The sequence below is a fragment of the Hakea prostrata genome, chromosome 8 (genome assembly GCF_041222555.1).
Source record: "Hakea prostrata isolate BN-2017 chromosome 8, UWA_Hpros_2, whole genome shotgun sequence".
NCBI classification, from domain to species: domain Eukaryota; kingdom Viridiplantae; phylum Streptophyta; class Magnoliopsida; order Proteales; family Proteaceae; genus Hakea; species Hakea prostrata.
The window spans coordinates 14,100,876-14,126,785 of record NC_142607.1 but is presented as its reverse complement, the minus strand read 5'-3'; the positions used below and the strand labels follow the sequence as shown (position 1 = coordinate 14,126,785).

Below are 25,910 nucleotides of genomic sequence, written 5' to 3'. Positions count from 1 at the left end.
TTATTATACACATCACTAGTTTTAATTAGTTATTTATTTATTTATTTTCAATATTACCATCACGTCTTAAGTTTAAAAACAACGTTCGTAATGCATATCTTTTAAACTTGGTAGAGATTAATGTAGGGGTGTCAACGGTGCGGTTTGGAGAAGTTTCAGGCTGAGCCCAATGGTTTCGAGCTAAAAACACCTAGTCCAAACACGGTCATTAGCAAAATAATAGTTTCGGGCCTGTTTCAGTTTGGTGCAGTTTGGATTCTAGCTAACTAACGGTTTAAACTAGGGTTGACTAATGGTTTATGGTGTGCAAAAAAAAAAAAACAAGAATAAATAATTGAACATCCTACAACAAAAGTAAAAAATCTATGAAAAACAAAGTTGCTATTGGTCAATTTCCATTAAAAAAAGTCCACCTATCCTATAGAAATCAAGAGCCTAGATATTAAGTAGTATAATGACTATTTGATATTTAAATTCATGCATTTTTTTTAATTGTCACCTACTGGTAATATAATGATTCAGATACTATTTAATGTAAAATTATAAAACGGGTTGTAAAACGGGTTATAACGGGTTGCGGTTCGGTTTTGGGTTGGTGCGGGCTTCGCTACCTTCAGCCAAACACAACCCATTAAGGTTCGGTTCCGACTATAATGGGCCAATGCAGTTCGATTTCAATAGTTCGGGCTACAAATTGACACCCCTAGATTAATGATTGAGAGAATAAGTGATCACAAACGGTAGGGGGAGATGACAAAACGAATAGAACAGGTGTATTTGATTTATTTATACCTTATACGGGGGTTGATTGATAAATTAAATAACTCAAGGGTGGCATTAACTTTAGAGGGTAATTCAGAGTGGCACTGAAAATCTTCCATTATTGTTTCAGTAGGGATAAAAATAAAAATAAAAATAAAAAGAGTTTAAAACTCCTCTCTTCCTCTTTCTTTCTTTCTTTCTTTCCCTCCTTTTTTTTTTGGTGGTGCTTCATGCAACATAAATTCATGATATAAGTTATGTTCAAGTAAAACATATTTAAAGAGGGTGGAATTTGACATCCTAAACATATAGGAATCTATTAAAACCCTCTCATGTTTGTTTTAAGTAGAGAGAGACTCTCATATTGCGATAGAACACTCTCATTGTTTCTTCAACCTTAACTATATCGGAAATCCATTCTTCATCTTTTCCATCTTCTCAATCTTTGACGAAACCCCCAATCCTTGTATTTTTTAAAGAGATCCTTATTATTTAGTTTATGTCTTTGGTTACTATAATGAGATATGAGATATCCATTGATATTGTTTTTGTTTTCATCAGCAAGTTCTATCAAACGCCTATGATAAAAATATTTAAATATTATTTCTCAAAATATAAACACTTGATGAGTTATCAAAGGAGTCCTTCCTTTTGGGATGTGGGTTCTTACTTGTTTATCTCAAAATATAGGAATAAGTTTGTCTTTTATCATACGATATGGTTGAAATGGAACAAAGTTTTGACCAAACGGGGGGTTGTATGGGAGATTCTAGGTATCCTCTCCACGATTTGACTCCTATGGGGTCATTATTAAGTATTAAATATTTTTTTCTTTCACGGTAATTATTGACGGTACACTAAAGTAAGAACTGCCAACAATTCACATTTTTCAAAAATCCAAGTTATCCACTATTAAATTTTTCTCTATTGATTATAAACTAAAAAGACCATTTAGCTCATATTGTATTGGTAAATATAAATTTTATATTTTATATATAAGGATTTTAAGTTTTTAAATTTATAAAAAGAAACAGAAGCCCCTGACTTCAACTCGGTTTCAAACTATATTATTGCTACCCTGAGTTCATCTTTTAGTCCTTGTTCTACCAAATCCATTTGACGTGATGACTACCAACAATTTAGGTGTGTGCCCTTTTTCCATTTGTTATTTGATATTTCCCTTTTTTAAGTTCACCTCAAATTCAAACCCATTATAATCCAGGAGAGATTAAGGAATAATTAGATGTTGTAATTAACATGCAGGTTCAAAATCATATGGTAAAATCATGTGTTGCAAATCCTATAATTTCTATCTTTGTCCATTTATTTTCCCCCTTTATTTTAAGGAAATTTCAAATACCGCCTCCTAAATTATCCTCTAATCTTAATGCCACTCCCTAGGTTACTAATTATTACTAGAACCATTAGATTTAGTTAACTTTTATTTATCCATTTTCATCCCTTATTCAAAGTTTAAAGGTGAATATCAATGAACCATATATTCCAAATTTTAGTGAAAATTTATGGTTAAGAGAATAAGAAGCTGTAGACAGTAGAGTAAGACAAAGAAATGAATTGAGCATAAGGTTTGTTATGTCAATTTGAAAATTTTATATTGTTTATGTAAATAGGTATGGATATATCTTATAAGGGTGTAATTGATAAATTGAATAACCCAGAAGTGATATTTTTTTTTTTTTTTTGGTAAACCACATTTCATTCAAATGAAACAAAAGGAGATATATCCGAGGGTAGTGGAATGGCGGTCCCCCGGTGGGGCGCTTGTGAGTCGGCTGTCTCCCTTGGAGAGAAAATAAATTTGCAACCTACAAATTTTATAGCTAAGTACTTAATATCCCATTTCAAATTGTCCACACAACCAGGGGTTTGAATCTTGTCTTCAAGAACATTGTAGTTGCAAACAATCGATCTCGCTTCAATCATCTCCCCCTCGCCCCGGTAATCCTTCTCTTGCGCTGAGCTTCTCCTTCGCCCTCGGTGGCTCGCTGTGCACCGCCCCCCCCGCCCCCTCTACAATCTCGGATAATTAACATTAGAGGAAATTAAATCGTATACGGTTCATAGCGGCCGGTCCGATCGGCTCGATTTAGCGGATTTCGGTTCAAATTGATAAGAATTACCAGTAACTTTAGCCGCGAAGTGTTAGTGGGACCAGGGGACCAGGGTTGAGCTGGACGCGAGAAATTGTAAATAGCAGGCGATTATACTAACGCTCGAGACCACCTTCTGGTACATCTCAGCTTTGAAGTCGAAGCATTTTCGTTTCAGACACCGGGATCGAAGCCGAGTTTATCCCAACATCTCAATTGCGATGCTTAGTCATGCTTGACTTCCCCAAGAAATTCAAAGAAACAGTCTGAAAAATATTAGAGATGTTGTTCGATTCTTGTTTATTTGTTGACATTTGGAAATCCAGATCCCCTGTGCGATCCTGATCTGATCTCCTCAATCTCCGATCGATGGCGGGCGCCGCCTCGGCGCTCTTCCTTCTGGACATTAAAGGCCGCGTTTTGGTCTGGCGTGATTACAGAGGCGATGTCTCCGCAGTTCAGGCGGAACGATTCTTCACGAAGTTCATTGAGAAAGAGGTGAGCCGATGTGCAAATCCAATTGACCTAGGGTTTCTGTTGGTGTATTTGTTGCGATTGGATCTGGAGAGTATCTTCTTCAAATTCCAACTCTGAATACTAATTATTATCATTTTTAGTTTGTATATATATTTTGCTTGTACTTTCCAAGTATAGCTGTATTGTGGATTTGATTTGCGTTATTCAGTTTATATTTTTCCAGTATCGAGAGATTTTGGTACCTTCAACCCCTTTCAGAAGCTAGAAAGGTAGTAACTGAACTAAACGCGGTCATGTTTCATTTGTTTTCTGTTGATCCACTCCAGGGAGATCAGTCTCAAGATCCAGTCGTGTACGATAATGGTGTTTCTTACATGTTCATACAACACAACAATGTCTACCTAATGACGGCATCGAGGCAGAATTGCAATGCTGCTAGTCATATTCTCTTTCTACACCGAGTAGTCAATGTAAGATCTTGATGATTATGTTGCCATGCTATCGGTTTCGTGGATTCTGTAAATGAGAGGGAGTTTAAAATTACTACACTGGGTTTGCCTTTTTTGCCTTACATTCTGGTGTTCTGAGTCATATGATTATATTGTGGCAGGTGTTCAAGCATTACTTTGAAGAGTTAGAAGAGGAATCACTAAGAGATAATTTTGTGGTTGTGGTAAGAGGATGTCTGAATTATTATAATAGGTTGCTTGCTCTCGTTGAAAGCACTTAAGTAAAGATGTATATGAAACCATCGTGGTCTATATTCTTTGTAAGGGCATTCTGATGTGGTGCGGTTTTGGCAGTATGAGTTACTGGATGAAATGATGGACTTTGGTTACCCTCAGTATACAGAAGCTAAAATTCTGAGTGAGTTCATCAAGACTGATGCTTACAGGATGGAAGTCACCCAGCGGCCTCCCATGGCTGTAACAAATGCTGTTTCTTGGCGCAGTGAAGGGATTCGATACAAGAAGAATGAAGTAGGTTTGTCACTAAGGGAGTTCTGTCTTACTTTAAAATGCAAGATGGTACCTAACAAGAACTTATTTTCTTGTCTGAACAGGTGTTCTTGGATGTGGTGGAAAGTGTCAATATACTTGTCAACAGCAATGGGCAAATTATCCGGTCAGATGTTGTCGGCGCATTAAAGATGCGGACGTATCTGAGGTGTGTTTGTTGATCCACCATACTATTTCTTTTCATTAGATTTGCTTATGGTTCACCAAGTGTTGATCATTGGAGGATCATGTGTAAAAACTTATAATTAATGACATCTGTAACTCTCAGGGTAAATGGCATTTAAATAATGAATAAATCTACCCATTTTCAAGTGATATGATTATGAGTCCTCCATTTATCCTGACTGTTCCATGACTAGACATTCCTTTTACGGTATTAGCCTTTCTAGTTTATCTCCTGAATGGCAAAGAAAGGGCTGTGTCATATGCTTTGCCTTGGTTTAAGGAAACCAGGAACAAAGGAAAGAAGAAAAAAAAAAAATTAGAATATATACACTACATGGTTGAATATCAGAAGTCACAAGAAAGTCGTAAAGTATTAGGAGTGACAACAATATTAAAGTTGACATTCTCATTGGCTTTAGCAGAGTAATTCTTCATTGGCTTTAGCAGAGTAACTTGATAATAGAATTTATTATAGTTGTTCATATTGTAAGAGATCTCACTTTTTCATTGTTGTGATGAATAACAGAATAATGGTAGTGATTTGGACAGAGCATTACATAGTTCTAGAAAATACTGGGCTACATGAAAAATTAAAAGTAAAAACCACGCGAGACTTTATCTGACATTGGTATTAAAGTCCAACCTCTACCCCACCATAAAGTATTAAGAATTGGGATTGGTCAACTGGTGGGCTATTCAGATTGAAAGAGGGTGGAAGTGTATTTGTCATTCAGGACAACTCATCTGATTCCATAAAAAACATGTGTTAACGTGATGGACCCATGTCACCATCATGCGATTGGGAAAAAATAAGCCAGAAACCAGAGATAGCTGGAGGAGGAAGAGGAGGAGGAGAAGAAGAAGAAATGAGGAAGAGGAGGGGAAGGAGGACAAATGCATAGGGAAGGGAAATTATGAATTATGGAAAGGGGTATTGCAATGGGAATGGGGAAGGAGAGCAAAACATAGGGGGATTTGTGAAGATTGAAAAGGAAAGAGATCCATTTAATAACTAATAACAACTTGTTGGAGACACAGAGTTTTGGGAGAACTCAAAATGGAGCTTGGTTGCCAAGAACAATGGGATCTCCGGGTAAAACATGCATCAAATGCTTGTTATTCTTGGCATCAAGAATTGGCTTCCCTGCACCTTCTCTGTTTCTCTAAGTGAAGCTTTGTAACCCCAAAACCATCTCTCGTTTCCATGTTGTATTGTTGTCTCTTGTAGTATTAGGAACATGATATCCAGGAGGAGATACTGTCTGTGAATCTGGGGAATTTGATTAAGTCTCCTGGAAGACCAATATGTTTATTTTCCACTTCTTGGGAAGAGAGATTGTGGATCTGCAAATTTGAAGCACATTGATTCCAAATGAATACCACAAATGGGTACAAGAGAACGGGTGGGGGGGAGCTACTAACAGAACCATGTGTTTAGCAATTTAAAGGATGTACAAGGCCAGATAACTAATATAGTTAATCATAAAAATTGTAAATTATTGGCTTATATGGACTTCATGGTTAGATGATATTTTATATATAAATCTATAAGAAACATTCCTTAACTATGAATGTATAAGAACCCACAAGTTATCTTTGAAATCTCAGTAAGCCTTTGGTAGCAAGTACACAAAGTCGCATCCTTAATTTTGCTTAAGTAACTGAAGGAAATGAATAGGAAAAGTTCAGTTAGATCAATAAGTGACTAAAGTCTCATTAAAAAAATAAAAAATCTTTAGATATGCAATGTAGATAAATTGATAAATAGGTTAAGAAAGTTATGTATATGAAAACCAAAATTTGCAAGATGCTAGACAATACCCTTCCAATTAGGTCTGAAACATAGAACGAATTAGACAATACTCTTCTTTTTTTTACTTTGTTTTTGACCTTGTGTGATCCATTAAGTTTGGAAAAGGTTTATGTTGTTTAACTTGGATTTCATAATGGGATAAGTATGCTGCTTGGGTAACATCTTATGGTCATTCAATTGTCCTAAAGTTTACAGAGGCCATGATTCACTGTTCGGATAGCATAGAGCAGAAAACAGAAAACAGAAAACACAGGCGGAAAGAGACAAGGTTATGCCATTTCTCCTAAGTTAGAGGGTTAGACAAAAGAGTATTAATATTGGTCTATCTATAGTGCTATCATTGTTGCCTTTTTTTTATCACCTTAAGGGAGCATAGATGTGTTTTCTGGTTTATATGCATTGTGGTGCTTTGTTTGGGTTAACATGGTTCTCAATCTTTCATGGGTATGTCCTCTATCGTGATATAAATGTTAGTTATTTCCATCCAATCTGACATTACAGTGTATTGGAATAATGCTTTGATGCTCTTTCAAACAATCAGATTCTTCTTGTTCATCTTTCCTTTTTGGTTGTGTTTTGAGCCTTTGGGCTTATGGTGCTAAGATAATAGCTAGATGTTTTAAGCTTTCTTCCTTTGCCCTTTAGGTTCCTTTTTCTGAGTAAATGTTTGCTTTGGAAGAATATGAATTCAAGAACTTTATGGACTAACTAAGCTACATCTGTTGCAGTGGTATGCCTGAATGTAAGCTTGGGCTCAATGACAGAGTATTATTGGAAGCTCAAGGTAGAACGACAAAGGGAAAAGCCATTGATCTGGATGATATCAAATTTCACCAGTATGTGCCTCTTTATCTTTACTGTACTCTGTTGGCAGCTGTTCGGAAGAGCTTGGTGTATTAGTAATTCATCCATTCTGTGACTTTCTCACTATTACTTTGTATTCTAACAGCTCACTTCTGGTCTAGGTGTGTGCGTTTGGCCCGATTTGAAAATGATAGGACAATATCTTTCATTCCACCAGATGGAGCTTTTGATCTAATGACATATAGGCTCAGTACTCAGGTTTATACCATGCTTCCCTGCTATTATGTGGACCCATTTGGGCCAGTTGTTGTATCCATTGAGCTAGATAAGAGTGCTTTATGGGCAGGTAAAGCCATTGGTCTGGGTGGAAGCTCAAGTAGAAAGGCATTCAAAAAGTCGTATAGAAATCATGGTAAAAGCCCGGAGCCAGTTCAAAGAGCGTAGGTATGTACTTCAGTTTGGTTATGACCAATTGGTTAACCTCATCAATAGCTTCCCCAGTCACAGGGTTGATTATGATGACAAATGAGGGGAAATTTGAATCTGTTTAATGGTTTACTTGCACAGCACTGCAACAAATGTTGAAATTGAGCTGCCAGTGCCAGCTGATGCAACAAATCCTGATGTTCGAACTTCTATGGGTTCTGCGGCTTATGCTCCTGAAAACGATGCATTGGTCTGGAAAATAAAATCTTTTCCTGGTGGCAAGGTGCAAATCCTTTTCCTAACCGTATCCAGTCAACAATTATAGATTCCTGGTTTTAACGTTTTCTAATTAATAACTGTTGATGGGCTTGGCCATGCATGTTCTTGTCCGTGTGCTCACAATTTTAGAAGCACGCTAACATTGTTTGTGTATGTTGCAGGAGTACATGTTAAGGGCAGAATTTAGGCTTCCCAGTATAACTGCTGAAGAAGGTATTCCAGAGAGAAAGGCTCCTATCCGCCTGAAGTTTGAGATACCATATTTCACAGTCTCAGGAATACAGGTGGGCCTTGTGTTATTCTCTCTTTATTATGGTAATGACAATTTGTTGCTTGTGTGGCTTGTAGTGTTAGATGCTTTAAGTTGACAAAAAAAAACTTATTACCCTCAAAAGCATATTACTGAATGCAGTGCCCAAAGCAAAGGCAAGGGCAGGCAATAGCAGTTTTATTTGAATCTTGTAATTACAGCATTTAGTAATATCTGTACTCTGGTTAAAAAATTTGAAAGAAGGTTTTCTGTGAATTTGAGTAGATTTATTATTATTTTTTTAATGGTTCTGTTTTGTCCCCTTACCACAGCTTCTCGCTTACATGGCTAGTTATTTATTAGTATAAAAAGGAAGACTTGTTCTTGCCTCTCCCAACCCTTGAAAAATTTAGAGGGTCTGAATGATAAAAAAGGGTCTGAACTAAAATCTTTCAATTTACACAACTGAGGGCATTGGAGGTGAAGAGTGAAGACCGCCAATTTGCTTGGGGGCTTAGGTGCCAAATATGGGTGGTTTAGAATGCCACCCTTTCTGCCTCATATAAAATTACTTGATTGGAATTCTGAAGCCACAAGAGAGAATAAAAAATTAGCAAGGGTACAGTTGAGAATCAAACTGGGGGGGGGGGGGGTTGGCAATTTTCTTATGCAGCCTTACCCAAACAATTGTTGCTGAGAGGCTGTCTCAATTCCTTGACCTCAGGGTATAATTATGGTCCACCGACTATTGCACCAAGGCCTGCCCCTTTATCAGTAGATTTGTTATTTTAGTAAAAAGCTGGGTGGAAGTTAGAAACCTGAATTCCACTGGGGGCTTTTTTATTTTTAAATAACTGGTGAGGGCTAGAGGCTATGCTGGGTAGCAGTCATTTATATGTTCTCTAGTTATTATTTAGAAATTTATTTTATTATAGTTTTTTATTCTTTCATCATAGGATCAAGTCATATTTTCTGTAGGGTTGGGGTACTAATGTGGAGTTTTAGATTTTAGAATAGGACTGCACATTAGCTTATGCTAAATGAAGATGGAGGTATTGCTTAAGTTTTTCCGATCATGTGCAATGCTGTTGAGGCATTGTGCCTGGGACCACTCCTGTGAGGTCCAGGGCATTCGGTCATCCCTTATGATCAAGCACCTGTACCCAAAACATTATTATCTTGCCCTCCACTTATAAAATTCATTTGTTCTCATTTGTACCTTATGTTTAGGCACTCATACGCATGTATTTAGACCTCTTACAACAACTCCAACAACAATTATTCAGCCGCATCCGAACTTAATGGGTCAGCTGCATGAATCCTTCCATCAAATGAAGAAAAGATATGCCAAGAGTGAAATGAAAAATGTTCACTGGGAGTTGAAACAAAAGGGAGAGGATAGCCCAGAAAATCAGGGGAAACTGAGCTACATGACGTTGACAATGGGGACCCTTTCCATCCATTAGGCTCTGTCTGAGATCATACTTGGTACAGTACTGAAACTATGCATGTCATTCTTCCTAACCTCAGCTATGGTCATTTAAGGTCTGCTCCTAACTCTTTTAGCCCCCTTCAATTGAGACTAGATTGCTCCTCCTAACTGGGGCAACCCTGGGCCTTTGTTGCACATGATCAAACTTCCTAAACTAACATTCTTAGAGCTTGTAGCTGATCACGGTCACTCCCAGAACATCTATTATATGCTTATTCCTTACTTTATCCTGCTTGGTTTTGCCACATACTATATATTTATATGGGATAATTACTGTTGCCCCCCTATATTTTAACTTTAGTAGGGACCCTGTTATTTATGAAATTACTATTGCCCCCCTCACTTCTAACGGTGTCAAGTGACTGTTCCGGTTAGATGTTTAATGTCTATTTTACCCTTCTGGAATTAAGAAACCAAAAGACAATATTATCCTCATAAAAACAATAACAACAACTTGTTTGCCATCTATCGTGTCAATTTCCATCTAGTTCCTTATGGATGGAGGACAAAGTAAGATCTGAGGGCTTGAATTAACAACAACAACAACAACAACAACAATAAGCCTTGTCCCAACTGAGGGCTTGAATTAAATCAAAATAAAAAAAAGTTCTCTCTTCCAAATTTGTTTTCTCCTCTCTTCCCGTCTTCATTCTCTTCTATCTTCCTTCTCTTCTATCTTCCTCCGCAACACAAAACAACCAAACTCAACTCAGAGTCCAGCAACTCCGAAAAGAAATAGTGAAAAAATGATGGATGGATCACCCATTTTGCTTTGGACCTTTGGCTGGGACAATTTGTTGGCCATTCTAGTTCTGCTTTTCATTTCTTGATATTTTGCAGTTTTGTTTAAAAAAGAAAATGAGCCGACCAGCAGGAACCAATCCTCCACTTTTGGGAAGCAATAGAGACGAGAGCACCAGAGGTTAAATCATTAACCCAAAAAAAAAGATAATAGATCAAACTGAAAAATGAAATTGATAACATCCTTGGAAGTTCTGTTCATTGAATTTCTATCGTCTCTTCTTTTTTGTTGAATTCTGAAAACTAACAATTTCAAACAACACTGAGACCATTCTTTATTGGCTTGTATTGGGATCTTGATTTTTGGTTATGGAGAGGAAAGGAGGAGTTGGATTCAGGTCACTGAGATGAAGAGGAAAAAGAACTTTTTTTGCTTTAATAAACCGGGTAAGAGAAGAAGACGAGGTTTTTTATTTTATTTATTTATTTTTAATTTAATATGAGAAGTAGATGATTAAGCACAATAGTTTAGGGTTAATTTTCTCTAATTACTAAGGATAGTAATGTAATTTAATATAAAGTGTAAATAATTAATATAAAACTTAGGGTTATTTTTGGTTTTTAAATAAATCAAAGATGCCATGTCATTGCTTAACTGATAGAGCTTAATGGTAGGGGGCATTAGTAATTACAGGCAAAGCCTAAGGTTGGATTTATAATTTTAAAAAGTATAGGGGATAAGGTAGTAATTGTACTACAATATAAGGGGGCCACAGTAATTGTCGCTTAGGTGTCAAGATGTCTGGCCACCATTATGGTTCTCTGTCTTGACAACTCTAGCAATGTGGATGCATGGTGAATTTGGTGTCCTCTGTATTTCTCCGTCTGCAGCGACTGATACAACCTCAAACTTAGCCCTGAAGTAATTACATCCTTGAGGCATGCTTCCTTGTGGGATATCATATCCCAATCTGGCACTGATTCAGTTCTTGCTGAATTGGCTGTTGGAAGATCTTATACCTAGAATATTACCTGATGCTGGTCAGTATTATGATCTTTGTTAGTTGCAAAATTTTTTGTAGATCCTCAAAAGATGGTTTAATATATTTGGAGAAATCATGTGTCTTGTGTCACTATAATTTGATGACCAGCAGAGCTGATTGGCTGGCAAGGGATCCATGTATGTAGCTGACAGGACCTAGTTGGAAAGGCTGAGTTGTTGTGTCCAGGATCCATTTTAAACACTATCGGGATGGATGACAGTTTGTTACCTCTATATAGGAATGATAATTGATAGTACCCTTTGCTGCTTTGACTGCAGCTGTTTGAGGTATCTATTAAATATTCATTTTGAAATGGGAGGCCTCTGTACTTTCCTCGGTTCATCAACCAGAAGTTGTTTCAATGCTAAACTGAAAGAATGATATCACTCTGTTTCAGAAGTAGCTGTGCCAGTCTCAAGTGCTAGGTTTTCTTTTCTCATACTTACCAGTCCCACCTGTAATACAATGGGACATGAGCCACACTCTCTCTGCATTTCGTATAAGAATACGTCTGCTCCAAACTTTGTATGTATAAAATATTCGTATACCATCTGTTTGATGGCTGACAGGCCATTTTGGTGTTGAGGGGTGAGAGTTGCATGCTTGCGTTCTCTCTTTCAATTTTTTTTTTTCTAACTGCTATGAGTGGGTGGTATATATCATGTCTTTGTCCCCTTTTTTGGTAGAACTTTGTACCCAGTGTGTAGGGATGGGGTTTCTCTGTTAACATTCTCTGATGGGCATACGTTCTTGTAGGTCCGTTACCTGAAGATTATTGAGAAGAGTGGTTACCAGGCTCTTCCTTGGGTGAGATACATTACAATGGCTGGCGAATACGAGCTGAGACTTATTTGAAAGGCCTACCTGTTGCTGCTTTCTGACCAAGCAACGTATATTCTGGGCTGATATTATCAAAGAAAGAAGGGTTGCACATGATTTTAGGGACCCTGTTCAGTGCCCGTGGTATCTTCTGCATGAGCTTGTTCTAGTTGTTGTCTTCTTTCTCTTTTTGGTGGTTGTGTTCATGTAACAGTTTGTAAGGGTGCAATGGCTACCCAAAAATGTTTATTCATCCATTTTTGCAAGAATTAAGAAATTTTTGTTAGAAATGAAAGGAGGGCCAAGTTCTTATTGATTTGCATTCAGCATTTGTAACATTTCCAACGCTGTTTTAATGGGGCTTTATAATGTGCTCAATGGTTCATGGTATCAGGAAGTCCTTGTAGTGCTTTGAGTTTGTGATCCCACCAGACCAATGCAAAATTTTGACCCTTCTTCTGACGGTTAGGTTCAAGTGTCACCGTATCCAAGGGTTTATCTCATTTCAAGGGGAATTTAAGGGATGTAAAAGGAAATTTTACTTAAAATAGAAACATTCTTGATCAATTGTATTTATTACTTTACGTGATTCTATAATTAATTGTATATCTTTCCATATTTAGTAATCAAATTTCACTTTATATGTATTTTCCTTTGATTTTAATAAGTAAATAAAAATTAAATGTAGATTATATACTTATTAAAGCGGTTAAAAACCCAACCTCTCACGGAGAGGTGAGGTCTTGGGTTTGCACCCATCCGGTGGCACTATATTAGTAATATTCCCCTCACCTTATATATAAACTCTTCGCATTCAAAAAAAAAAAAATTGATATTAAAGGGTTTTTCTCCCTTGTTGGTCTTCCCTTTACTTCCTCTTCCAACCAAACCTTAAAATGTAACCATCATGTTATAGTTAATTGCTTCCAACTTTCCAAGTTTGGCGCATTGGGGTTCTCCTCACAAGTTCCAAGTTTGGCGCATTGAGATTCTCCTCACAAGTGTGGATAATCTCTCCCACGGCCTTACAACCACAATTTATGCGGGGTCCACATGTAAAAAATAACAAAATATTAAAAAAAAATCTAGCACCTTAGCCCTGTGGCTCTCCCTGTAATTCGTGGTCAACAGTTGTTGGGGGAGACAATCCAGACTCCTCTTTGACATCTTCTTTAAGCGGGAATGCACTTGGCACAATAAATGTCGTGAATATGGGCCTATGTGGCGATGCACCCGTGGCCCCCAGCTAGAATTGCACCACTTTTTTTTTATACAAAAAAAAAAGGATTAATATTACTTTGGTTACTATTAGTGTCTATCATTGTTACAGCCTTCCTATAATCTACTGAGGATTGCACCACTTTGGATCCAAATAATCCCAACCATAAATACGCCCACGGATGAATTCTGCTTAAACGGTTCAAACCAAACCAAACCAACCCGGCTTAACTTGAACCCTAACTTTTGTTGGGTAGAACATAGTCATAGATTTTCACTCCATGATAGAAGTTGGCTATAAAGACTGTTTTTCTACGAGTATATATTAACAGTGTTTTTCAACAGCTGTGTGTGGCATTGGTATTGTCTTTCGGTGGAGGAATTTTTAAGCCGTTCATTACTTGTATTAGTTCGGTTGATTCCTTTGGATGTTCTCTGTTTTAAATTGGGTGATTCTTGGCAATGAAGGCTGTATCATTGCCTATTTTCGATCGTTAACTCTTGAGTTCTATCCTTCCAACTGCTTAATCTCCATTTCTTTAATAAATTGTCTCGAAAGACTCTATTCTTTAATAAATTTTCTTGAAAGAAAAAAAAAAAAAAAAAAAAAAAAGAAAGAAAGAAGAAACACACAAGAAGAATTTTTCTTCATTTTAATTTGTATTTTTTTTTTGGGTAAACTCTTCATTTTAATTTGTAACAAACTAACAACAAGGGGAGTTGTTAGTTAAATGTATTATATATATAAAGAACCCGCATAATAACAGATATTAAATATAATATCGTCACAAAAAGGGAGAAAAAAAGAAAAAAAAAAAAAACCACTGCAAACAGAAACCAACACCATCACGTCCTGTTAATTCTTAGACCAATTAATTGTCGATCCTCTCCAGGAAGGAACTAAATGTTTCTTCACGATCAAGCATGCTTACCCTAACATATCTTGAGTCTACTCCAAAGTTCTTCCCACCCCTTGTCAGTATATTATGTTTCCTCATATACTCCTCTGCGTCCTTCTCTGTTTCCTCTTCCTTCAGCTTCAAAAATGCAAAACCTGCAACAACAATGGAAGAAAAATCCAATTAAGAGATGTATGAGCAAAACCCATGTCACAAAAATCAAATTTGTGATATAATCTTACTGGGATATTCTCCAATGAATTCTCCTGTAAAGTTGCAAAATTGTTTGGGGTAATCAGGCACAGTGAAGCTGCCATTGCTTTCAATGACTTTTCTGAACCGTGACCATCTATCAGCCATGATGCTTCGCCCATATTTAAAGAAGTTCACACATTCTGCTTCTGGTTCTAAGCTATCACATACTGAGTTGAGGATCTTGGAGGCTCTGACTTGGGAATCCTTGGAAACACCAATGGTAGCATTTTCCAGGAATTTGATCATCCTAAGAGCCATCTCTCTATCTTTGACAATTGCCCACCTGCAACCCCCATCAAACCAAGAGAAACCTGTTAAAATCAGAAATGAGTTCTAGGTCGAACTAAGTCCGTCAGTGACTCTAATTACTTACCCAACGCGAGAACCAGCATGACCAGTGGCTTTTGAAAGTGTGAAGAGCATGAGATCATCATCTAATGCAGCAGAGATGGCAGTGTAATGAGGCCAGTAATAAGCTAAATCATGGATAAGCAAACCTTTTCCTGCACTTCCTTCAACCACAGGTTTCCTTATAAACCCATCAGGGTTATTTGGGGAAGTTATGATTTCTATGTATGGTTCATTAGATGCAGCATCGAAGGTATGTGCATCTCCTGCCCATCTGTAAAGCTCTGACTTCAAATAATTTGTAGCTGATGGATATGACTGCAAAACCAATTCAAATTAAACCAGTTAAGCAAGAAACCATTGGCAGCTCAGTGTAATTGAGCAGCATTGAAGTTATTTCTTTTCTTTTGTTTCTTGAACAATAAACACCATGAACAGCAAGAAACAAGAGACACCATGAAAACAGTTTTTCGATAGTTTAATGGGATTTACCGAGTAGTAAGGAGCGGCGCAGACTACACTGATGGGATGGGGTGAATCAGGAGTGTCGACGGGAATAGAGAGAGCGTAGGCATAAAGTGCAGCCTGATACAGCTGCATGGTACCAGAGCCGACGACAATGTAGCGTCCGTCGGTGACGGCATTCCCAACCAGGCGGTGGACCCGGCGAATCTGTTCCTCCAACGGCGCCACCATGAACCAGCAAATGTTGAGGTTTTGCTCTGTGTTCTCTTTGCTAGCTTTTCCGGCGAAGTCTTCAGAGTAGTAACTCATGCGCTGCCACCCTTCTATTATTACCCTACTCTTCTCTGCCTCCTCCTTCCAATAAGCCTCGAACATCGTCGGGTCTCCTCTGTACAATCAGATATATTATTAGAAAAAAAAAAAAAAAAAACCCATTTATGAAAATGATGATAGTGAGTACTTTGAAAACTATGTACCATTTGACCTGTTTCAATTATAAATACAATCAAAACTATAATTACATAGATCCATAAAATACCCGAATCCATGTTCTTTGATCATGAGGGGAGTAAAAAAAGAGAATGATGATAATGAAGCATGGAGAACATACTGATTAAGGTTGATGATGGAGTTGTCCTGTTTGCCATTCCCATTTACTAATGCAGAATCAGGAGAGCTGATGAGAGAAGAGGTGACCATGCCGTTTGGTTGCTCTGAATCACTGATCTTTTCTCACCGGCGATCTCCTTCAACTGCTATTCTACTAATATATTCCTCGATGAGGAAGAAATACGAAACTGTATAATGCAGAGAATTTGTGTTCCTCCAGAGGAAGAAACAGGAAAATATATAGGGGAGAGAAGGGAAGGACTCACATCCACTGTAATTCCTTTCTCTACAATTTTCTACAATTCCCTCGTAGGATTGTGCCATGTGGCATCAAGTAAATCCAATGGTTACCCAATTCAAACTAAATTTGTATTACAGAGGTTGTGGATCTCTTGGGGGATTGGGAAGCCAGTTTCATCAAACTAAAACCAAACGAATCTAACCTCTAAAATTAATCGTGTCTACTGGCCAAGAAACAAAAAATTTCCATTACAAGGATAAACAGTAAAAAATAAGCATTGAAGCTCAAAATAGATTACTCTCTTTCTCAAAATACCCATGAAGATGAAGTTTCCCAGAATGATTTCCGTTTTTGTATTTTGGAAATACGCAATGAAGATTCTGTCCCCTTGTTTGCAAACTATGAAACTTCTATAATTGGTCACGCAGGCTAATTGTGGTTCTACCATTTTAAGAAGGTTTTTGTTTTAGATACAAGTTTATCAATATGTTATGAGTTTAAGTTTTCATTGAGACACTCAGAAACGGTTCACATCTTGACAAATCTTTAAAATTAAGCTTATAAGGAAAAAAAAAAGAGAGACAAAATTAGAAGAAATTCTAAGGAATTTAAATCTCTGAATTCATGAATTCCATATTTATACCTGTTTGGTTACATGAATTTAGAGATTTCAAACCTTTGGATTCATGTATCGCATACATGTATGCGAGATTTATACCTGTTTGGTTGTGAAAATCCATGTAATTTAGATGCAAATTTAACAATATGGGTTATATGCAAAGGAGTTTAGGTTTCATTAAGACACTCAAAGAAGGGTTCACTTCTTCTGCAAATCCTTAAAATTAAGCTTCCAGAAAAGAGGAGAGATAAAATTGAGATAAATTTTAAGGATTTATTAGATTCAGTTCATAATTAAATTTTAATTCTGACCATTGGATAATTAACTGTCATGTGTCAACATTCTAGATAGGTTTTATAGGGGACCGTCGAAGAAGTGCCTCGACGCGCTGCAGCCACTACTTTGACTCCTTTTATGCAATTATGAACTCCACGGAACTTTGGAGAATTATAGAGGATGTGAATTCCTCCAAGAATCAATCATAGGTAATAATAGTGAAGGCATTTAGGGCCTATTTGGTTACACGAATCTAGAGATTTCAAATCTATGGAATCATAAGTCATAAATTAATTGTTTGGATAATTAGGTTTGGGTACGGTACCAACTTTGAATACCGAAAACCAGAACCGTACAGTACCAAATTTAAACGGTATGGTACGGTTTCGGTATTTAAAAAAATGGTTCAGAACGGTTTCGGTATTAAATCGGTACGGGAAAACGGTTTAAATACTTGAGCTAGTGCAGTACAATTTTGGTATGAATGAACTTATGCCATTGTTGTTATTAGTTCATTAATATTAAGATGAAATTGTGATCAACCAATCAATATAATTTGAAATTAATAGAGATAAAGCAAGTAAATTTAATTTATAAAGACAAAACAAGTAAATTTAAGAAGAGGAGTGACTGATGAAAGGAAAAACTGAAATAGGGAATTAGGAATATGGTAAAGGCAAAGTGTTTTAATTGTAAAATTACAATTTATATCCCTTAATTTAGTACGGTACCAATTCGGTACGGTTTCGGTACATACTGACGGTATGAGTACCTAAAACTAGAACTGTAATGAAGGAATTCGGTTTTGGTACCAAATTTTGAATAGTATGGTACAGTGCGGTTCGGTACGGTTAACGGTTTCGGTACACAATTGACACCCTTAATTAAACATGTGGATGAAATCTATTAAAATTAATCTGTAATTTTTGTGAATACAAAAATGTTTAGTATTTTTTTATAATAGATATGAAATCTCTGGATTTCACCTCATACCCATAAATCTATAAATTCACGTTTTTAGTGTAAAAATATGAATATCTAGATTTCATGAATCCAGAGATTTTCACAACCAAACAGATATAAATATCGCATTGAAATCTCTGGATTCATGTAACCAAACAGGTCCTTAAAGAATCTCATATGAATCCGGCCATAGAAACAAAAAGATGTTTTAAATAATATTGATTGTGGATATCCATCACCCCATAATAGACAATACCTCCAATTGAAGATCTCAATCACCTCAGTATACAATCTTGGTGATTCACATTCCCATCTTAATTGAAGATTACAGTGATCCCAACACACAATGTTGGCAGTCAGTATTTCCATTTTATGCACCTTTTATCTTGGGTGGCAATCTATCTTTCCATATCAAGAATATTTTATTGTGTGTAAGAATTATATATTGTATTTCTTTGTAGACTTTGATATTTCCATATCAGAGTAGATGTTCCTTCTACTATAAATGTGTAATGCACTCAACTGAATGGATTAATTCTGATTGAACTCATCTTGTCTTTTTTCTTTGTATTCTATATTTTCTCTTTATTTTATAACAAAAGAAATAATATTATCTTTATTTAGAAAAAACTATATGAAATATCAATTTTACACTGGTATTTTATCAATGTAAATCCCCCAAGAAAAAATCTATGGATATATGAACTTTCTAAAGTTGACAACGTTAAATTAAAAAGTAAATAACAAAAACTAAAAAATTGTACACCAAATTAGAAAGTAAATAAATAAAAACTAAAAAGATAAAAAATCTAGTATTTTTTTTATTACCTAATATGTTGAATATTAGTTTTGGGTTTTTTCTAGGGAGAGAAAAAGAATGAGTTGAGTTCTGAGTCGTTGAGAGAGAAAGGAAGAAAAATATTACTTTTTTAGGGTAAAAACGAGTTTATTTTTTTTATTTTCACTCTTTATTTTGATTAGATAAGAAGATAGATAATTAGGGTTAATTTTTTTCCTAATTACTAAAGATAGTAATGTAAGCCAATGCAGAGTTGTTCTAGTGGTTGAAATCAACACCTCTTAATGAGTTGAGTTTTTTAGTAATACTAAACCTCAAAATTATTTTTTGATATTTAAATAAATTCAAGATGTCATATCATCACTTAATCGACGAAACTTAATAACAACGTGACATTAGTAATTACAGGCAAAGTCCAATGTTAGATTTATAATTTTAAAAAAATATAAATAATAAAATAATAATTAGGCTATAGTATAATGGAACAATAGTAATTATCTCTATTTCCTTTGGTGTATGCAATTTTAAAAATATCGAAAATCTACTTGAACAGAAAATAAACAAACTAATTCCCATACCCACAAATTAGTGATGAAATTACTGATGATCGTGTTTCTTGGAAAGATTAATAGATTAAATCTAATGTATCAAAATCTGGAGGAATTACTCAATTGGCAAAACACCAATGCTTCCACATAGGAAATCAGAGTTTGAATCCTCTCAGGGTCAAGGTGAAGCCCATTTTTATATAGTAATTATATAATGTAAAGAGATGAAGTTGGAGGACAATATTTAAAATGAACGGATACAATCAACTGCCACTAACCGTGTTAGTAATTAGGTGGCACTTGAAATTTCCCTAAAATTTTGGTAGATCAATTTGGATAAAAAAAAAAAAGAGTTGAAGTATAAGGAAGTCATAAAATTTTTTTTCAAAATAAAAAGCTAAAACAAGAACAGATAGGATTTTTTTCAAAATAAAAAGCTATAACAAGAACGATAGGATGAAGTGAATCCGGAGCAGTACCCTGTCCGGGGAGCACTCTGTGCTGTGCTCTCCGATGGTTTTATCACCACAAAACATGTGGGGTCCACAAATTAAAAATAATAAAATATAAAAAGAAATTAGATTCAGATGGAGCTCTCGAGTGCTGATCAAAGATTCAGATGGAGCAGGAGGCATTTTTGTTTGTAGTACACTAATGCAAAAGTAGGGTTTACTTGTAAATACTAACTTTCTTGTTTTATATTCCAGGGCTTTTACACTCTAAATTTACAATTTCAGATACCGCGTGAAATTTAATCGCGCGGGAAAGAACCCTAGCAAACAACGGCAGTTCTAAGTTTGAAGTGCTAAGCGATCTCCAACTCCTCAAAAGCTCGGCGAATCCTGATCTTTCTCTTCGTTTCCGGTGAAATCCTCTTCCACTGATTAGTATCTGTGTAGTTTTTTTATCTACGTATCTTGCTTGAAAATCCATTCCTGTTCATACACGAAACACGATTTATTTGTTCTCCGATCTCGAGTGTATTTGGAGAAGTTCCCCGACAGGGATTGTGATCTTTGATATTCGTATAAAACGTGAACAAGACAAGCCATACCATGAATCTAAAGGTTCCTCCTTTTTTATTTTAAATTCGCCATTGAAGTCGAACCTTCAGCTGTGATATTTTGAAAGTGGATATTCCGCATTGGTTGGAGATTGTTTGATTTTTGGTTTTTCTTTTATTTTGGCTCTCTTTTGTGTTTGCTACAGGCGCATTGATTCCTTGGAGCATAAAGGAACAAGTGTTTGAGAGGGTTGTGTGCTTTGGAGAGTTGGTTGACTGGAAAAGAATGAAGTTTGCTTCAATTCATATTTATGAAATAGATGCAATCTGATTGTTTATCTTTCAGTAATCGAAGTTGTAGTTTGTTCATTCATGTTAATTGGTGTATTCGGTGGTTATGTAGTTCGATCTTAAAGTTTATTTGCTATTTCTATGTTTATAAATTCGTTCACCTGCTACTATAAATTATTGATTGTGGTTGCTCTGGAATCAAATTCTGTAGTGCGTTGACTTGGTTCATCTGTTTATTTTACTGTGTTTTGATTGAATACTTAAATTAAGAACCATTCCTCAATGCGAGTAGTCTTAACTGTTTTCCCCTTCCAAGATAGGTCTACTAACTATCTCTGATATGACTGTCAATGTAGTCCTCTGTCATTCTTCAGCAAATCCTCAACTTGGGCATTCAACCAGTCTTCTGGGTGTTTTGGCAGGTACAGAAGAGAAGTTGGCAATGAACTACATCTGTTCCCCGCCTTCCTCCTTCCTTTTTATCCCTTTTCCCTGATGGGTCATCTAACTAAGTTTTTGTATGTTTGTTAATGCAGCCCTGTCGCATTCTCTGGCGAATCCTCAACTTGGGTATTCAAACCAGTTAACTGGGTGGTTAGGCAGGTGGAGAAGAGAGGTTGGAGATGAACTACTCAGAGGATTGGAAATCTTTGTGGCCAATTGGCCACGTCTTTGCTCCACCTCTCCTCCTCTCTGGCTCTCTGGCAGAATCCTTAGGTCCTCTACTTTTCATTCCATCCCCCAAAACCCTAACTCTCCTCTTCTCGTCCAATTCTCTCTGCCCTCCAATCTTCCCCCCTCGTACCCTCTCTGTTCTTGAATCCCTGCAATCAATAACTCAACCCTCCAAAGACGCCTACATCCACCCCTCCGTCGTCTCCTCCATTTCCCTTGGCAATGACTTCGGTTCTCAAGCTGATGCAGACATAAATTCTTTATTCAATAATAATCTTCAAATACTTTGGTGCCCTGATGGAGACTTCCTACTTATTTTCCCAACTGGGGAGAATTTTGATAAAATTGGATTCATTGGGGTGTCAAGAAAAGAACCCACCTGGAAAGTTAACCTAAATACAGATGGTAATATCTTTACAATGCCTAATGGGTCCAACCACCGGATTCTTAGAATGTCTGTTACTGCTTCTGTTACTGAACTGAGTGGATGGGATCTTCTTTCTTCTTCTGCTGCTCGAGGTTCCACTGTTGTTGGTTTGCTATTTTCTTGTACTATGTATACCATTCATTGGTTCAGTGTTGAGGTAAAAAATTCAGGCTCAGAAAGGGGAAGCCCAGTTTTAGTTCATTTGGGTATGAAGGAGTTTCATAGCTCTATTATGCATGCTTGCTGGAGCCTGCATTTGGCCACAGAGAGTATAGTTTTGTTAGAAAATGGAGGATTGTTCCTCTTTGATCTCAGTTCTTGTTTGGGTTCTAGTAGTTTTGCAAATGAATTGAAAGCAACCAGGATCAGTATTTCTTGGGATGATTTCGGTGTGGATTTGGATACTGAATGGTTGAGCTGTGGATTTGCTTGGCACCCTCGGATCTTAATTGTTGCTAACTCTAAATCTGTTTTCTTAGTGGATGTTAGGTACAGGGAAAGCAATGTGAGTGTTTTAGCTGAGATTGATACACTTGATTTGAATAATTCAAGGGGGCCAGATCAATATATTGCATTCTCTATGTCTGGTTCTGGTGGCTTCCATTTTACGGTGGCAAGTAAATGTTTGCTATTTCTTTTTGATATCCGCAAACCATTGATGCCTGTGTTGCAATGGGTCCATGGTCTTGATAACCCACGTTATGTCAATGTATTCAGTTTGTCTGACTTAAGGCAAAACCTAGTAGATGATAAATATGCATGGGCAACTGAATCTGGTTTTGCCATTTTATTGGGTTCTTTTTGGAGCTGTGAATTCAGTTTATTCTGTTATGGACCTTCTGTGCATGCTTTAGATGGATCAATGACACCTAAAATTTCAACATTCTGGAACTCTCTATATGCTTGGGAACTCCCTTCAGAACTCTCCTTGTCGGGTCACCAGTGCCACTGTGGAGACAGCCTTTTAAAAGAGGATTTTTGGAAGACCAGCCTTCCTTCATGGATTGATTGGCAACAGAAGAAAGAAATAGTTTTGGGGTTTTGTATTCTTGTAAAAAATTTACCAGTGCCATTACCTGAAATAGAATGTTCCAATGGATTCACATTGATTAGACTGATGTCATCTGGGAAACTTGAAATGCAAACATACAATTCTTCATTTGATTCTCCCAGTGCAAAGTTAGAAGCAGGGGAAGGAATGCTCTCACAGTCTGAAAATTGTCTTCTATATCATTCCAGTGATCAGAAATATAAATTTCCTAGGAAATTTAAATATCTGAAACTTGACTATCTCTGCGCATATTTGAGTTGCAATCTTGTAGACTTGCTGACTAGAAAGATAAGAAATTCTGTGATTGATCCTACTGAAGCAATTCCAGATGATCAAGACTGCAATAAACTTCCACATGATAAGTTAAAGGCTGCTGGAGTTGATCTCAAAGGGTCATTGCTCATGACTGACCAAGTTTTTAGTTCCATCAGCTTGCCTACAAGCATACATGAGATTGGTTTAAGGAGACTGTGGACAGGGTTGCCAGTTGATCTTCTACAGTTAGCTGTTCCGAATCAGGCAGATCTCCTTGAAGTTCTTACACAGATGAAGGTCTCATCAACACATTTGGATGTTCCAAACTTATCCCAGTTGCCACCTTTCTTATTTCGAAAGCCCTTGAACCACAACAATAAGTCATCGCACAAAGTGCAACATGGTGATGCCATTCTGGGGCCTTCACTTCCACTTCCTGTTCTGCTTACACTTAATGTGATAGATAAAGAGATGAATTATTCAGGTTTCGAGGAAGAAGCAAGTGTTTATTCTGCCAAGACTGAGATCAGCCACCAATGCAACGAAATCATAAAGGTGGCTAAGAATGTGGTATCGAGAGGATTGCATCCTGTTGTTAATGATTCCTATGTTGTCTCCCTTTCCAGTGACAGAGATGAGGCATGGGTTTGTTCTCAAAAGCTGAGTCAGCCAAAGTGTTTCTCCTCTTACAGACCCCAAGCATTTTCTGATAAAAATGGTGCTACCATGCATAATACACAAGATGAGCTAGTTCTAGAAAATGAAAAATATGATACTTTCATATGTAAAATGCACGAGGAGTTCACCCCTGAGCTAAATAGGGACACTAAGTTGCAGGACTTTCCTAATTCCAGTAATAAACAGAATGGACGAGAAATGTTTGATGAGCTATGCCCAGTGGAATTGATATTTGATGGTTCTCCGATAAACTTTGGGGTTAATGAGGTGAAAAGATACAAGCTGCTGAAGAGACAGTTCTCAAAATGGCAAGAAGGTTTTAAACCATATCAAGATTTCTGTAGTCAGTCCAAGCTCCGAAAGCATGTTCCTTGATTCTTGGCCATTCATTTTTTCATGCTTCCTTTGTGTCGCTAACCTTGTGGGCCATTAACTCTCCAGCTCTGCTTCCTTGACATGATTTTGTTGCTTCTGCTGATTAGGGTGCGATGATCTTTCAAGGAAGAATTAGTGAAGGTATTTATGTAATATAGCTATTTACCAAAATTATACAATCTGTTTTGGTGTGTAAGATGATTATTTTATAAAATGTTTCAGTGACATATTCTATTTCCATCCTATCTGATGCTGCCTTGTGTCGACAGTGATGCTTAAATTCTGTTTCAAACAGTCAATTCTAAGAAAGTTTTCTTTCTTCTGTGTAATAAATTCATCTCCTAATAGGAAGAAGCCGCGTCATCTTCTCCTGTTTGATTGGAATAAGCAGTTGCTGAATCCTTGAACAACACATTTGGAGCTGTGTCATCTTCACCCTGTTTGTTTGGTTTCTTAATCCTAATTCCTATAGAGCATGCCTGCCTATATAGACTCTTTGTTACCTTATGTGATCATCACAGATTGGAAAAAGGTTTATGTTGTTTAACTTCGGATTTCATAATGGGATAAATATGCTGCTTAGGTAACATCTTGTGTCGTTTAATTGTCCTAAAGTTCACATAGGCCATGATTCACTGTCCAGATGGCACAGAATATAATGCAGAAAATAAAGGCAGAAAGAGACAAGGCTTTGCCATGTCTCCTTAGTTAGAGGGTTAGATAAGAGAGTTTTTACGTTAGTCTGTCTATAGTGCCATTATTGTTGTGTTTCCTTATTACCTTAAGGGAGCATATATGTGTTTTCTGGTTTATCTGCCATGTGGTGTTTTGTTTTGGGTAATTTGGATTTCAATCTTTCATGCATATGTTCTCTATTGTGATTTAAACATAAGTTATTTCCATCCAATAAGACATTACAATGTGTCAGAATGGTGATTAGATGTTGTTTCATACAATCAGATTCTTCTTGTTCATCTTCCTTTTTGGGGTGCCTTTGGGCTTATGGTGCTAAGATAAATTAGCTAGATGTTTTAAAATTTTTTCTTTTTCCCTTTAAGTTGCTTTGTCTGAGTAAATGTTTGCTTTGGAAGAATATGAATTCAAGAACTTTGCGGACTAACTAAGCCACATCTTTGTAGTGGTAGGCCTGAATGTGAGCTTGGGCTCAATGATAGAGTATTATTCGAAGCTCAAGGTAGAACAACAAAGGGAAAAGCCAGATGGTGTCAAATTTTACCAGCATGTGCCTCGAATCTTTACTGTACTTTGTTGGCAGCTGTTCAGAAGAGCTGGCTAATTCAACAAGTCTGTGACTTTCTCACTATTACTTTGTATTCTAACAGCTGACTTATGTTCTAGGTGTGTGGGTTTGGCCCAATTTGAAAATGATAGGACAATATCTTTTGTTCATGGATCTTTTGGACTAATGACATACAGGCTCAGTACTCAGGTATATACCACGCTTCCCTGCTATTATGGACCCATTCGGGCCTGTTCTTGCATCCATGGAGCTAGATAAGAGTGCTTTATTTGAGGTTAATTTATGTGTTTTCAGGTAAAGCCATTGATCTGGGTGGAAGCTCAAGTAGAAAGGCTTTCAAAAAGTCGTATAGATATCATGGTAAAAGCCCAGAGCCAGTTCAAAGAGGGTAGGTATTTTCTTCAGTTTGGTTATGACCACTTGGTTAACCTCATCAATAGCTTCCTCAGTCAC

At 36.8% G+C, this 25,910-nt stretch overlaps 2 protein-coding genes across 2 annotated transcripts; one reads left to right on the top strand and one right to left on the bottom strand.

Annotated features, from left to right (window-relative positions):
- Positions 1 to 2,951: 2,951 nt before the first annotated feature.
- LOC149007113 (AP-1 complex subunit mu-2) lies at positions 2,952 to 12,710 on the top strand. Its single transcript, XM_089165337.1, has 11 exons — positions 2,952 to 3,371; positions 3,677 to 3,820; positions 3,961 to 4,023; positions 4,154 to 4,330; positions 4,414 to 4,517; positions 7,076 to 7,183; positions 7,313 to 7,409; positions 7,498 to 7,595; positions 7,719 to 7,860; positions 8,018 to 8,140; positions 12,139 to 12,710. The coding sequence occupies exons 1-11, from the start codon at positions 3,243 to 3,245 to the stop codon at positions 12,235 to 12,237; spliced, it is 1,284 nt and encodes a 427-aa protein (XP_089021463.1). The 5' UTR covers positions 2,952 to 3,242; the 3' UTR covers positions 12,238 to 12,710.
- Positions 12,711 to 14,291: 1,581 nt separating this feature from the next.
- On the bottom strand, positions 14,292 to 23,528 carry LOC149007112 (tryptophan aminotransferase-related protein 1-like). The gene is made up of 7 exons (XM_089167017.1): positions 23,471 to 23,528; positions 23,337 to 23,416; positions 15,997 to 16,022; positions 15,414 to 15,774; positions 14,947 to 15,239; positions 14,561 to 14,856; positions 14,292 to 14,473 (listed from the first exon to the last, which is right to left on the bottom strand). The coding sequence occupies exons 1-7, from the start codon at positions 23,526 to 23,528 to the stop codon at positions 14,292 to 14,294; spliced, it is 1,296 nt and encodes a 431-aa protein (XP_089023143.1).
- Between the last annotated feature and the right edge of the window lie 2,382 nt (positions 23,529 to 25,910).

What these genes read in the sequence shown, in the direction of transcription:
- LOC149007113 (XM_089165337.1), top strand. Translation starts at nt 3,243, where the DNA reads ATGGCGGGCGCCGCCTCGGCGCTCTTCCTTCTGGACATTAAAGGCCGC. An exon ending in TTCGATACAAGAAGAATGAA is followed by an intron (nt 4,331 to 4,413) that starts GTAGGTTTGTCA and finishes TTGTCTGAACAG; the next exon opens with GTGTTCTTGGATGTGGTGGA. An exon ending in AATCTTTTCCTGGTGGCAAG is followed by an intron (nt 7,861 to 8,017) that starts GTGCAAATCCTT and finishes TGTATGTTGCAG; the next exon opens with GAGTACATGTTAAGGGCAGA.
- LOC149007112 (XM_089167017.1), bottom strand. Translation starts at nt 23,528, where the DNA reads ATGACTTATTGTTGTGGTTCAAGGGCTTTCGAAATAAGAAAGGTGGCA. An exon ending in AAAGGTGGCAACTGGGATAA is followed by an intron (nt 23,417 to 23,470) that starts GTTTGGAACATC and finishes AAGAACTTCAAG; the next exon opens with GAGATCTGCCTGATTCGGAA. An exon ending in ATTCATTGGAGAATATCCCA is followed by an intron (nt 14,474 to 14,560) that starts GTAAGATTATAT and finishes TTGTTGTTGCAG; the next exon opens with GTTTTGCATTTTTGAAGCTG.